Source organism: Cetorhinus maximus, chromosome 10 (genome assembly GCF_964194155.1).
Source record: "Cetorhinus maximus chromosome 10, sCetMax3.hap1.1, whole genome shotgun sequence".
NCBI classification, from domain to species: domain Eukaryota; kingdom Metazoa; phylum Chordata; class Chondrichthyes; order Lamniformes; family Cetorhinidae; genus Cetorhinus; species Cetorhinus maximus.
The window spans coordinates 52,005,050-52,020,736 of record NC_135888.1 but is presented as its reverse complement, the minus strand read 5'-3'; the positions used below and the strand labels follow the sequence as shown (position 1 = coordinate 52,020,736).

General features: G+C 45.8%; 1 protein-coding gene across 1 annotated transcript in view; it reads left to right on the top strand.

Moving 5' to 3' along the window:
- The window catches only part of LOC144685322 (ectonucleoside triphosphate diphosphohydrolase 8-like), a 91,980-nt gene that overhangs the window by 2,077 nt on the left and 74,216 nt on the right, over nucleotides 1–15,687 (top strand). The window contains 2 exon segments of the mRNA XM_078549732.1: nucleotides 4,143–4,275; nucleotides 5,753–5,900. Coding sequence (XP_078405858.1) covers nucleotides 4,143–4,275; nucleotides 5,753–5,900 — 281 coding nt within the window.

Below are 15,687 nucleotides of genomic sequence, written 5' to 3'. Positions count from 1 at the left end.
TATCAGGATGCCTGCCGGGTCAGATGATAATTATGCCTGGTCTGTGTGGGTGGTGAGTGGTCCCATAGACGGGATGAGGACAATGGTGGTGAGTGTGAGAGAGTGAATGGTGATGTCCCTTGCACTGGCAGTGAGTGAGGACCCTGTGTGTGTGTGATGGATTTCTGAGTGTGAGAGTTGGGAGTGATGAAAAGAGTGACTTGCCCTGGTGGAATGGAGGAGATCATTCATCCTTTTGTGGCACTGGGTGGCTGTCCTCTTCTGTGGGGCATTCACTCTGAACACCGCTGCCACGGCCTCCCAAGCCAGGTTGGTGACGCCACTGCCCATCCTGTGGCCAGAGCGGGGGTAGAGCATTCAGCAGTCGCTCAAGGGACCCATCGATGAACCTGGGGGCTCCAGTCTTCTTCAGTTTCAAGGCCATGTCTTCTGTTCAGCAGTGGTGAGCCGGAAGCACTGAAACGTGTGTTTGCGGCTGGACTTTAAAGATGGTGGCCGGCATGATGCAGCCATGAGGTGAGGGCGGGCAGGCGAATGAGAGCCCGCCCACTGTGGAAACGGCATGTTTCCTGGGAGTGCATAATTGATGAAGCAGGTTTGGTAGGATACGGCGTAAAAACCTGCCATCGCAGCCGGCGGGTAAAACATTGTTTTACCCACCCGCTACCACACAGTGCAAATTTGGGAAAATTCTGCCCTTTTTTTCTGATAAACATTTGATGAATAAACCTGCACTGCTCCCTTTAACTTGTCATCTTCTAGTTTAGCCGAGAGATGTGCCACAGATGTCTGCACACGTTCCTGTTCTTCCGACAGATGCTTCAAAAGATGCCTTAATCTCCACCTTCATTCAAAATTTCATCCAAATACTTGTTTACTTTCTTATTTTCCAATTTCAAGTTTGTTGGTCTTTTCATTCAGCTCTGCAATTGCTCTACTCTTTAAGGCATCTCCCTCAACCAGTGAATATTCATTTATTTTACATGCTTTGTTTGCTGGTTTCAGTAGTCTATGAAGTTCCTCAGTAGCTTTAGTGAGTTCTTCCTTTGTTTTCAGTGGGGAGATGGTAGTTGTAATGTAGTACTCCCGAGCCCCAGGCTAATTCTCATGGAGGCATGTGTTCAAATCCCATTGTGGCAGCTGGTGGAATTTAAATTAAATTAAAGTTAGTCTCAGTATTGGTGACCATGACAACTATTATCAATTGTCATAAAAATCCATCTGGGCCACTAATGTCCTTTAGGGGAGGGAATCTGCTGTCCTTACCTGATCTTGTCTACATGTGACTCCAGACCCACAGCAATGTGGTTGACTTTTAACTGCCCCCTGAAATGGCCAAGCAAGCCACTCGGTTCAAGGGCAATTGGGGATGGGCAACAAATGCTGGCCTTGCCAGTGACGTCCACATCCCATGGAGCCCTTATATAAACATGGGCATTCAGTTCATTTTGGAATCATTCTTCCATGATTGCTGATTGCTCCTTCAATTTACTCGTTAAATTCTCAATCTGTTTCTCTGTTTTCTTTAGCTTTTGAAGGCTGCATCTGCTGCTTGCCATGCATTCCATCTTTATCTGTTCTCCAGCTTGCAACAGAGTGCAAACATTTTGTTGTTCTTTTCACGGCAAAGTTTCAGTTTTGTGTTTGTCTTGGTTTTTAATTCTGCATCCAACCAACTGTTTTGATTCATCAGTAATTCCTTTTCCTATTCAAGGGGTTTTTATAATACTTAGAGATACTTGAAGTTCATCAAGTTTTAATTGAAGATCATCTTTGTTGACTTTACTTGTACAAACTTATATCATTTAGATATTTCAAATCCTCATTCAAATGTTCAATTTCCTGTGACCAATGCTCATATTTGGCTTTTAAGTTAGTTATATCGGCCGATTAATTGGTGATAAGCATCTCTAGTTTGGCCAGAATACTTTTGGGGAGTTTTGCAAGTTCAGCATGATCGAGCAACTGCTATAATACAGCTGCCACCATATTCCCATCTGTGCCTGTCAAATCATTACCCATTATAAAATCCAGTCCCTCATTGGGTAAACTAGGAACACTTCCCACAATAACAAATTGGTCTACTAAGTCACTTCATCAATTAACCCCATACAAGGAAACAGGTTCATAAGTTCCATTAATACTATCTATTAATACTTTCTCTTTTATCAACCCTTTTGAGATAAAAGCCAGCATTCCTCTGCCTTAATTATTTTTGCCCACCATGATTACTGCAGTAGGACACCTACATATTTCTGTTCATCCACAATTCCCAGCTTCTCATTATTTAGAAACTTCTGGGGAGCACCTCACAACATTTCCCCCCAGTTGAAAAGCAACCATTTACTGCTTTCTGATTTTGTATTTGTGTTATTGGAAGTATTTATAAATCTAAAATATGTTCAGTAAGAACAACACCAATTGTCATTTGAACTTCAGAATAAGGAATAACAAAGTTCATTTTGTGACAAATGAATGTAGTTTTTCCACTGAACATCAACTAATATCTGTATCCAATTGCTGCACATGTGCCTCTTGCTTAGAATTTGAATTTCATTGAATTGCACTTTTGTTCTATTTTTAATATTTCTGTTTGCAGTTTTTTTTTTAAAATGAAGGGACACAACAAACAACTGACTGTGAGAAGCCTGATAATCACAGTGCTGATCTCTGCAATCATCGCCCTGATTCTCAGTCTAGTTGGCTCCCAGTATCTCCAACTACATCCTGGAACTAAGGTCAGTCCAACAGAGATTCCCAGCAATTTTCACAACCACACCATGTTTTACATCAATTGACATCTCCCTATCTGTGTGCAGTCCTTCACCCCATGCCGCTCCCACCACCACCATATTCCAACAATGGAATTGTACCAAATAGGGAATGAGAGACCATGGAATTGGACATAAGAACTGGGGACGTCTGGGGCACAAAGTTGTGGAACAGAGCACTGCACTGTCAGAGGGTTAGTACTGAGGGAGTGCTGCACTGTCGGAGAGTTAGTACTGAGGGAGCACTGCACTGTCAGAGAGTCAGTACTGAGGGAGCACTGCACTGTTGGAGGGTCAGTACTGAGGGAGAGCTGCACTGTCAGAGGGTCAGCACTGAGGGAGCACTGCACTGTTGGAGGGTCAGTACTGAGGGAGTGCTGCACTGTCAGAGTGTCAGTACTGAGGTCACACTGCACTGGCAGAGGGTCCGTACTGAGGGAGCGCTGCACAGTCAGAGGGTCAGTACTGAGGGAGTACTGCTCTGTCAGAGGGCAGTACTGAGGGAGCGCTGCACAGTCAGAGGGTCAGTACTGAGGGAGTGCTGCACTGTCAGAAGGTCAGTACTGGGGGAGTACTGCTCTGTCAGAGGGCAGTACTGAGGGAGCACTGCACTGTCGGAGGGTCAGACTGAAGGAGTGCTGCACTGTCAGAGAGTTAGCACTGAGAGAGTGTTGCACTGTCAGAGATAACATCTTTCGGGCCCCATTTTCCCCCTCAGGTAGATGTAAAAAAATTCATGTGGCACTATTCGAAAGGAGAGCACAGTCTTTATTCCTCACCTTTAATGTCCTCATTGTCCTGAATGCTAGCTTGCCCCACTCCTCAATGTTCATACTCCTCACTCCTACACCTCATTATTTCTTTCATCACTGTCCACAGCCTCATTTCAAAATTTCCTCCCTTGTCCTTGTCACTCTCATTTCCAAATGTGGCTGTTCAGTGCACTCAGCTGTTTAATAACTTTTTCTTCAGTGTTCTCTGCCAGAATATAGGCCTGACCCACAGCACTGCAATCTCTACTGCAGGTAGGGAAAGGGAGGGAGCAGGCCCCAAATCCCCCTCAGCCAGAACACCAACCTGAATCGTTACTGGCTCTGCAGCCAACTGTTCTCCCAAGGAGTTGGCAACATATACTTTCCATGTAGGTTGTAATCTGAAGCTATGGATAGTGAAGATAGAGGCTCCAACATTCTTTCCACCACAAGGCTGACCAGGAATCTCTCCCACTTTTACCATCTGCCGTCAAGTCCTGGAGGGGGGACTTGAACCCAGAGCTTCTGGCTCAGAGGCAGGGACACTATCCACTGCGCCACAAGACTTTCATGCTTAATAGCAAATTGCTGATATTTAACCATATTTTTACTCATTCAGTATGGAATTGTGCTTGATGCTGGATCAACACACACCTCGCTTTATCTTTACCACTGGCCTGCCAATAAAGAGAATGAGACCGGGGTCATCAGTCAGCTGTATGAATGTGACATCAACGGTAATGACTCTCACTGTGATAAGTCGATAGTCCCCCTTAAAGCACTCTCTTTCACCTTGGTCAATCCTGTGGTATGGCCCTCACCTGCCCCACTAAGTCCAAGGGACATTGTGGGAAAGATGGTGCATCGTGGTAATGTCACTGGACTAGTAATCCAAAGGCCCAGGCAAATGCTCTGGCGACATGAGTTCATATCCCACCAGCACAGCTGGTGACTATGAAACGGTTGTCATAAAGACACATCTGGTTCACTAATGTCCTTTAGGGAAGGAAATCTGCTGGCCTGACCTGCATGTGACTCCAGACCCACAGCAATGTGGTTGATTCTTCACTGCCCTATTTAAGCTACTCAGTTCAAAGGCAATTAGGGATGGGTCACAAAGGCTGCCCTTGTCAGTGATGACCACATCCCATGAAAGACTACAGAAAAAAACACAATCTTGAGTGAATATATGGGAGATAACTGGGTTAGCTGTTCACTATCAGATCTGGCTGCACCACTTAGAGGATTGATCCTACTCTCTGCAAAAACTGCTCATTATTCCAGAATGCAACTGGAATGCAAAGATAACTCCCAACTTATTGTTGTATAATGCCTCTCAGAAGCATCTTGGGATGTTTTATTACATTAAATAGACTATATAAATGCAACTTGTTACTATTATATTATGTGACATATATGTTAATGTGATAATCAGGGTGAAAACTGAGTATTTTCAAGTGCCCTCACACTATGCCCTGTTACTTTCTCCATACGTTGAGATAGATGGTAATAACCCTCCGTAATTGTGTGAAGTAGGCACATGTCCTGGTACATGGATATCCCTCGGTACCTTACAGTTTACAATGTAGAATATTTTCTTGTTTTAATTTTTGATGCAATAGGGATAGATCCATGATTATCTTTCTCCATCACCATTTGAGCTAACTCTGAAAATGTCTGGGTCACTGGCCTCACCTCGCCCTGTCTGTCTATATACAGGTGGTTTGGATGAGCTTTCAGGTTTCCCCAGTAGGCCAACTGGGAAAAGGGGATTTTTAAAAACTTCTTTCACAGGATGTGGGTGATGCTGGCTAGGCCAACATTGTTGCCTATTCCTGAGACCCCATTGAGACTGGCAAAGAGAAAGAATTGAGCAGTGAGTAAAGTGTGGCTTGCCCGTCCCTGGATCCCTCTGCCTTTCACTGACTTACCTCGGACACCTCTGCTGCCCAAACCTGAGACCCTCACGCATGATCCTAATCCTGGCTGCATGTTTTGCTGCCAGATTCTGGGGTGTTATTGCCAGTTTTCAATGGGCCATGGCCATTGGAGGATAATTAATCCATGGAAACACACTGCCAGTGATGGAGGTGGAGAGACACCTGTTATTCTTGACCCATTGTAGCTCAGTATTGTATTTGCCAACTGTGTGTCTGGGCTGAGCCATTTTGTGATACTGACACATGCACTGCAAATGTGGCTCGTAACGTTATGTCATTGTGTTTGCAGAAGGGATTTCCAGCTTTGCCAATGACCCACCAAAGGCTGGCCAGTCACTCAGACCCTGTTTAGACAAAGCACTAATGTTCATCCCATCAAAGGAACAAAGGAAAACTCACATCAGTCTGGGTGCCACGGCAGGCATGCGCTTACTTGAGTAAGGAGAATTCCAACATTGATCTATGTATGGAGAGGGTTTTGTATTCGATATGTTGGATGTTATTTTAGTAAAAGGTTAATTGCTGTGCAAATAAGACATGCCTGTTTGAAAGTCTGGTGTTGCCAGAAATGTTGGCCCTAATTGCTGATTACCATCATTTGGATGCCTGCAGGTTTAGCACTCAAATGTCAATGAGGGATCATTTTCATTGATGGAGAAGAGTCAAATGGACTCATACCGTTAACTCTGTTTCTCTTTCCATAGTAGCTGCCAGAATGCTGAGTTCTTCCAGCATTTTCAGTTTTTATTTCAGATTTCCAGCATCTGCAGTGCATTCCTTTTATCATTTTCATTTACACTCACTTACTTCCAATGAAGCTGTGGAATATGCTGCCAGTTTCTGGGGTGTTATTGCCAGTTTTCAATGGGCCATGGCCATTGGAGGATAATTAATCCATGGAAACACACTGCCAGTGATGGAGGTGGAGAGACACCTGTTATTCTTGACCCATTGTAGCTCAGTATTGTATTTGCCAACTGTGTGTCTGGGCTGAGCTATTTTGTGATACTGACACATGCACTGCAAATGTGGCTCGTAACGTTATGTCATTGTGTTTGCAGAAGGGATTTCCAGCTTTGCCAATGACCCACCAAAGGCTGGCCAGTCACTCAGACCCTGTTTAGACAAAGCACTAACGTTCATCCCATCAAAGGAACAAAGGAAAACTCACACCAGTCCTGCTTATTCCAGGAAGCATCAGAAATCAAGGGAGAGGGCACATAGGTCCTTGGATACAGCACCGTAGGTTCTGCTGGAGGAGGTCCCAACGAGGTTATCCTGTACCTGCGGCGAGGAAGGGGGCCACCTCAACCTCCTGTTCCACTCTTCTGTACTGTGTGGCCTCATGTCCTCCCCAACCACCTCCCCCATTCTTCCTGCAGACTTAAAGGGGACCCCTAGCAAGATGTCCATGACCAGGCAACCCTACCCTACCACCTGGTGACTCTTCTAGCACAGTTCTCACTCTTTTTAGATAATGTGCTCAAAGAATTTCTGCACTAACTATTCACAGAGTAAATTCTTGACAAAGTGTTTCAAAATAGTCTCCTGATGTGCTTCAACAGTACTGTTCAAATCCCAATGCACCATGAATAGTGAAAGCTGATGTACCTTTACACAGTGCTCACAATCCTCTAAAATGGATTGTTTACTCCCAGTCCATTGGTTACAATTATGAGAGGATTGTAAAGGCTTCCAGCCTCCTTAATGATCACTGATAGGCAACTTTATTGACAGCTTTTATTTATTTATTTTTCCACGTGATGCGGGAATCACTGAAAAGGCCAGCATTTGTTGCCCATCGTTAATTGCCCTTCAGAAGGTGGTGGTGGGCCATCTTCTTGAGCTTCTGCAGTCCCTGTGGTGTAGGTACACCCATAGTGCTGTTAGGGAGGGAGTTCCAGAATTTTGACCCAGCGACAGTGAAGGAACGGCGATATCTTTCCAAGTCAAGTCACATTGGCTTGGAAGCTTTCTGATAATTCTAAGTTGCGCATGATCAAGAATGAACAACAAGCTGCCTGTTAGTAAAAAAGGACAGCTGATCATTTATGACATACTACTAAAGGTCTTCTGTATGCCACATTTCCCACGTCCGCCAGGCGAGCGGGGATTCGGCACTGGGAATCCCTCTTCACTCGCAGTTACTTGGGGAATCCTTGTTAGTTTCTTTTCCTCATCTTAGTAATATGCTTAAATTCAGCAGTGATGTTCCCACGCATCTGCTGCCCTTGCCCTCCTGGATGGTAGAGGTTGCGTGTTTGGAAGGTGCCAGTATTGCTGAAGGCACTGGGTATTGCAAAGGCTTTGGGCCCTGACAATATTCTGGCAATAGCACTGAAGACTTGTGCTCCAGAACTTGCCGTGCCCCTAGCCAAGCTGTTCCAGTACAGCTATAACACTGGCATCTACCCGGCTATGTGGAAAATTGCCCAGATATGTCCTGTACACAAAAAGCAGGACAAATCCAACCCGGCCAATTCCTGCCTCATCAGTCTACTTTCAGTCATCAGTAAAGTAATGGAAGGTGTCATCAACAGTGCTATTAAGCAGCACTTGATTAACAATAACCTGCTCACTGATGCTCAGTTTGAATTCTGCCAAAACCGCTCAGCTCCTGACCTCATTACAGCCTTGGTTCAGACATGTACAAAAGAGCTGAACTCCCAAGGTGAGGTGAGAGTGACTGCCCTTGACGTCAAGGCAGCATTTGACTGAATGTCAAGGGGCATCAAGGAGCCCTAGCAAAACTGGAATTGATGGGAATCAGGAGAAAGCTCTCTGCTGGTCAGAGTCATACCCGCCCACATTTCATGAATGAATAAAGAAAAAAATGAATCTCTTGTTTTTGACATAGACCATGTTTATAGGCAGATTGGGTTAAACAGACACAATCATGTGGGAACGGGATCTTCTCAGCTATTATGAAGCTCCGCTTAACACAGGTTTGGAGCTGGATTGCCAGGGATTTGACTCATTAAGATTTTACTGTATTAATTTCTAACGAGGTTTTTAACAGCCATTGTGCATCTTATATCCAAATGGTGCTTGAAGGCTGGATCATTGTGTCAACCTGTTGGAAAAGTGTGATATACATTATGTTGGAGACTGTGAAGTTACATGTATTGAATATTATTTTGCCAGTGAGTTGAAGGGTATGAGGATAGTGTGTTGCGAACATGCTGGAAATTATGCTAGAGAGTGTTTTTGATAATTTGTTGGTGAGTTCAGTGGGAGTGTTTCTTTATTCATTCACGGGGTGTGGGCATTACGGCGAGGCCAGCATTTATTGAGCATTGCTAATTGCCCCTGAGGTGGTGAGCTGCCTTGTTGGATACAACCAACAGGATTGCTAACTACATTGCTGTCAGGCTGGAGTCACATTTAGACCACCCTGAAGTAGATGGATTCAGTGACAAACCCCAGCTGACATTGTGGAATTTAACTCACACCTCTGGATCATTAGTGTAGATCTCTGAATTACTAGTCCAGTAACATAACCAGTGTGCAACCGTACACCTAGGGTGTGTTGGAGAATAAGTTTGATAGTGTGATGACTGGCATGCTGGAGAGAGTGTTGTGCAGCAGGATGATTGAGGCCCCTGATCCCGAAGCAAAATCCCTTTGTGAACTACTTCTTCAAAGATAATTGCACCAAGATTGAGAGAACATAGGATGTGTCAACCTTGCCCTCAAATTTGTGATTATACCGTTCCAAACCAGCTACTCCAGATATATCTGTGCCTCTTTGACACAATGGGCCAAATTTTCATGGTTGAGGCAGGAATGAGGAGTCAGGCCATGTCCCAACATTACAATCCTGCCTCCTGAGCAGCTGTACCCACGCAGTGGATTTTCAGGTTCTGCAATCGTGCACCAGCATGAAGGCGCAATCAGGGGCGGGAACAGTGATTACACAGAGGCAGGACCAACCTATCCCAGGACCAATAAAAGGGCTTCCTCCAGAGCAGTCTTGGTGCTGTAAGAAGTGAAGGAAGTCCTGTGAGGAGACAGTGAGACACAGGGAATTAGCTGAACTTTGACCTGTGAGTGCTTACTTTTTTATTCATTCATTTTTTAAAATTCATTCACGGGATGTGGGCTTCGCTGGCTGGGTCAGCATTTTATTGCCCATCCCTAGTTGCCCTTGAGAAGGTGGTGGTGGTGAGCTGCATTCTTGAACCACTGCAGTCCCTGTGGTGTAGGTACACCCATAGAGCTGTGAGGAAGGGAGTTCCAGGGTTTTGACCCAGCGACAGTGAAGGAATGGCGATTTATTTCCAAGTCAGGATGGTGAGTGACTTGGAGGGGAACTTCCAGGTGGTGGTGTTCCCAGTTATCTGCTGCCCTTGTCCATCTAGATGGTAGTGGTCATGGGTTTGGAAGGTGCTGTCAAAGGAGCCTTGGTGTATTCCTGCAGTGTATCTTGTAGATGGTACACACTGCTGCCATTGTGTGTCAGTGGTGGAGGGAGTCAATGTTTGTGGATGGGGTGCCAATCAAACGGGCTGCTTTGTCTTGGACGGTGTCATGCTTCTTGAGCGTTGTGGGAGAAAAACTTATCCAGGCAAGTGGGGAGTATTCCATCACACTCCTGACTTGTGCCTTGTAGATGGTGGGCAGGCTTTGGGGGGGGTCAAGAGATGGGTTACTTGTCACAGGATTCCTAGCCTCTGACTTGCTCTTGTAGCCACAGTATTTATATGACTAGTCCAGTTCAGTTTCTGGTCAGTGGTAACCCCAGGGTGTTGATAGTGGGGGATTCAGTGATGGTAATGTCATTGAACATCAAGCAGCGATGATTGGATTCTCTCTTGTTGGAGATGATCATTGCCTAACACTTGTGTGGTATGAATGTTACTTGCCACTTGTCTGCCCAAGCCTGGATGTTGTCCAGGTCTTGCTGCATTTGGACATGGACTGCTTCAGTATCTGAAGAATCATGAATGGTACTGAACATTGTGCAACAATCAGCGAACATCCCCACTTCTGACCTCATGATGGGAGGAACGTCATTAATGAAGCAGCTGAAGTTGGTTGGGCCAATGACAATACCCTGAGGAACTCCTGCGCTGATGTCCTGGAGTTGAGATGACTGCCCTCCAACAACCACAACCATCTTCCTTTGTGCTAGGTATGACTCCAACCAATGGAGAGTTTTCCCCCAATTCTCATTGACTCCAGTTTTGCTCGGGCTCCTTGATGCCACACTCTGTCAAATGCGGCTTTGATGTCAAGGGCAGTCACTCTCACCTCACCTTGGGAGTTCAGCTCTTTTGTCAATGTTTGAGCCAAGGCTGTAATGCGGTCAATAGCTGGGTGGCCCTGGCGGAACCCAAACTGTGCGTCGGTGAGCAGGTTATTGCTAAGCAAGTGCCGCTTGATAGCACTGTTTATGACCCCTTCCATTACTTTACTGATGATGGAGAGCAGACTGATGGGGCAGTAATTGGCTAGGTTAGATTTATCCTGCTTTTTGTGTACAGGACATACCTGGGCAATTTTCCACAAAACCGAGTAGATGCCAGTGTTGTAGCTGTACTGGAACAGCTTGGCTAGGGGCGCGGCAAGTTCTGAAGAACAAATCTTCAGTACTGTTGCTGGAATATTGTCATAGATTTGCAGTATGCAGTGCCTTCTTGATGTCACATGGAGTGAATCAACTTGGCTGAAGACTGGCATCTGTGATGCTGGGGACCTCACGAGGAGGCCGAGGTGGATCATCCATTCGGTATTTCTCTGTTGCGAATGCTTCAGCCTTATCTTTTGCATTGATGTGCTGGGCTCTGTTAATATGGCAATCACCTTGTTAAAAACAATTGCTAGTTAAACAGGTGATGGGCATTGATTATCCCATCTAAATAGAATAAAAAGATACAGGTGGAATGCTTTGTCTGGAAGCTACTTGGAAGTCAGTAGCACTGAGGAGTTGTCTTGAAAATAAACCAGCTTGAACTGAAAGACCAGCCTGGATTAATTCTTTCACCACAACCTCTTATTGTGAGTAACAGACTCCTCCATCATTGAGGAGGGGGTATTTGTGGAGCCTCCTCCTCCAGTGAGTTGTTTAATGGTCCACCACCATTCATGACTGGATGTGGCAGGATTGCAGGCCATAGCTCTGATCCGTTGGTTGTGGGATCACTTAGCCCTGTCCGTCACTTGCTGCTTATGCTGTTTGGCATGCAAGTAGTCCTGTGTTGTAGCTTCACCAGGTTGACACCTCATTTTTAGGTATGCCTGGTGCTGCTCCTGGCATGCCTTCCTGCACTCTCCATTGAACCAGGGTTGATCCCCTGGCTTGATGGTAATGATAGAGTGGGGGATATGTGGTCCATGAGGTTACAGATTGTGTTCAAGTACAATTCTGCTGCTTCTTGAGTTGCTAGATCTGTTCGAAATCTATCCCATTTATCATGGGGTATCCTCAATGTGAAGGTGAGACTTCGTCTCCACAATGACTGTGCGGTGGCCACTCCTACCGATACTGTCACGGACAGATGCATCTGCGGCAGGCAGGTTGGTGAGGATGACGTAAAGCCTGTTTTTCCCTCACCACCTGCTGCAGACCCAGTCTAGGAGCAATGTCATTTAGGACTCGGCCAGTAATGGTGTCTGGGACATTATCTGTCAGGTATGATTCCATGAGGATGACTATGTCAGGCTGTTGCTTGACTAGTCTGTGAGACATCTCTCCCAACTTTGGCACTAGCCCCCAGATATTAGTAAGGAGGGTCAACAGAGCTGCGATTGCTGTTGTCATTTCTGGTGCCTAGGTCGATGCCAGGTGGTCTATCCGGTTTCATTCTTTTCTTTTGTGACTTTGTTACAACTGAGTGGCTTGCTAGGCCCATTTCATTTAAGAGTCAACCACATTGCTGTGGGTCTGGAGTCACATGTAGGCCAGACCAGGTAAGGATGGCAGATTTCCTTCCCTAAAGGGTATTAGTGAACCAGAAGAAATGGGAGAGATACTAAATGAGTACTTCTCATCAGTATTCACCAAAGAGAAGGACTTAGCAGTTGATTTGTCTAGGGAAGAGTGTGTAGATAGCCTGGATCATGTTGAAATCAAAAAAGAGGTGTCAGGCGTCTTGAAGAATATTAAGGTGAATAAGTCCCCAGGGCCAGATGGGATCTCCCCCAGAGTACTGAGGGATGCAAGGGAGGAGATTGCTAGGGCCTTAACAGTAATCTTTGTATCCTCACTGGCTACGGGTGAGATCCCAAAGGACTGGAGAATGGCCAATGTTGTTCCATTGTTTAAGGAGGAAATTACAGGCCGGTGAGCCTTACGTCAGTGGTAGGAAATTATTGGAGAAGATTCTTCATGACAGGATTTACTACCATTTGGAAGCAAATGGGTGTATTAATGAGAGGCAGCATGGTTTTGTGAAGAGGAGGTCATGTCTCACTAACTTGATCAAGTTTTTCGAGGAAGCGACAAAGATGATAGACGATGGAAGGGCAGTGGATGTTACCTACATGGATTTCAGTAAGGCCCTTGACAAGATCCCTCATGACAGAAGGTAAAGTTGCACGGGATCAGAGATGAGATGGCAAGATGGATACCGAATTGGCTTGGTCATAGAAGACAGAGGGTTGCTTTTCTGAATGGAGAGCTGTGACTAGTGGTGTTCAGCAGGGGTCAGTGCTGGGACCTTTGCTGTTTGTAGTATACGTAAATGATTTGGAGGAAAATGTAACTAGGCTAATTAGTAAGTTTGCAGAGGACAAAGGTTGGAGGAGTTGCAGATAGTGAAGAGGATAGTCAAAGGATAAAATGGGATATAGATCGATTGGAGACTTGGGCGGAGAAATGGCAGATGGAATTTAATCCGGACAAATGCGAGGTAATGCATTTTGGAAGGTCTAATACAGGCAGGAATTATACAGTAAATGGCAGAACCCTTAAGTGCATCGACAGGCAAAGGGATCTGGGTGTACAGGTCCACAGGTCACTGAAAGTGGCAATATAGGTGGATAAGGTAGGCATATGGCATGCTTGCCTTCATCGGCAGGGGTATTGAGTATAAAAGCTGGGAAGTCATGCTGCAACTGTATAGAACTTTGGTTAGGTAGCACTTGGAATATTGTGTGCAATTCTGGTCGCCACATTACCAGAAGGATATGGAGGTGTTGGAGAGGGTGCAGAGGAGGTTTACCAGGATGTTGCCTGGTCTGGAGATTATTAGCTATGAGGAGAGGCTGGAGAAACTCGGATTGTTCTCACTAGAGAGACGGAGATTGAGGGGCGACTTGATAGAAGTTTACAAAATTATGAGTGGCATGGACAGAGTAGATAGTCAGAAGCTTTTTCCAAGGATGGAAGAGTTAATTACTAGGGGACATAGATTTAAGGTGAGAGGAGAAAACTTTAGAGGAGATGTGCGGGGCAGGTTTTTTATGCAGAGGGTAGTGAATGTCTGGAATTCGCTGCCAGAGGTGGTGGTGGAAGCAGGTACAATATTAGTGTTTAAGAGGCAGCTTGACAAATACATGAATAGGATGGGAATAGAGGGATATGGACCCCGGAAGTGCAAAATGTTTTAGTTTGACATGCAATATGCAGGGCCTGTTCCTGTGCTATACTTCCCTTTGTTTAGATGGGTTTTTACAACAATTGACAATGACCAGACTTCTAATTCCAGATTTTTTTTTTTTTTTGAATTCAAATTCAATCATCTGCCATAGTGGGATTAGAACCCAGCCCCCAGGGCATTGCCCTGGATTTTTGGATTACTAGTCCAGCGACAATACCACTATGCCATCACCTCCCTCTGTCATTGCTGATATCATTGCTGGCATTTGGCATGTGAAATTTGGGTTAATATGAAAAGATCCTCAGCAAACTCTCAGCCCATTGCAAGATACATTGCTGACCTGGCGTGTGAAGAGGCAGCTCTGTGGATTGTGCTCGCAGAGCCTTTAGCTGCTCTCCCCTACAACTGGCTGCTCTCTGCAAACTGAGCTTGCAGCAGCTCACAGCAAAGTTCCACAATCAGCAGAGCAGCTCAGGAGCAGATCCTTACAATCGGACCCCAATTCTGGAGCCTCTCACAACTCTCCTCTCCCTGCAACCAAAGCACAGGAGACCAAACATTGAGAAATCCATCTACTCCCAGCTTTACCTCATACAAAGGTATGTGTGCCCCTAATGGAGCTCTGCCTATCCCAACATTGTCAATGTATGCCCGCTTGCACTCACAGAACGCTGAGGCTTTAAGCCTGTACATAGTGAACCCACCAGTGATATGTCAAACTGTAAAACACCCTCCCCTCACGATCATGGGATTCTGCTGAGCTAACAATGTACCACATCCAGGGACAACACACAGACTGACTGAAGTACCTCATCTACTCGAATGGCAGGATGGCTGAAGTGGGAAAAGCCAAGAGCACCAGGACAAAGGATGCAGGTCAAGGGAGACAGGACAATGGAGCCAGGACAAGAGAGCGAGGACATTGGAGCCAGGATAAGGGATTTGGGACAGTGGATCCTGGGCATGGGAGACAGGACAAGGGAGACAGGACAAGATTCATGAACAGAGACTGTGACCTCCTGGTCCAGGTGCTGAATGATATGAGGGCCATACTGTTCTCTCCAAGCCGCAAGCCATCCCTCCATTGTAACCAGGCGGATGCAGATAGCAATTGTGATTGTGGTCAAGGTCTCCAGGGAGCACCAATGTACATGGGTGCACTGCCACAAGTGCTTCAGTGACCTGCTGTATTCTGGCAAACTAAATGAGACATCCACCTTCTCAATGTCTCCTCTCAGATCACAGCATGCAACATGCAAATCATCCAGGATCACAGGGTGCATGATGTTCCTCAGCCTTGGAGGAGTGTGTGTCCAGGTCACTGACACAGTGCCCAGTGCTAATGGTTAAGGCTGCCAAACAGGAGATGCTGATTCAAACCAGGTGGAGGCGTACTCTATTACCATACATCCTGGAAATGTCTCTTCACCTTTTTGCCCTTACGGGAGAAATGGGCGTACGATGCCTGTGAGGGGAAGAGGACTGGGGGTGGGATCCCACTGCTCTGGCTCTAGGAGCTGTGGAGGAGAGGGCCATGGAAATCACAAGAGCTCAATCTAGGGAATGTATGTGTGGCAGTGAATCCCCGATTCCAAGTGCACAGGGCTGTGGAGGCGGTGTTCTTGGGAATGGTATGGTGCTGGCTGTCATGGTGGTGGATCATGAGAGTAGTTGTACTGAG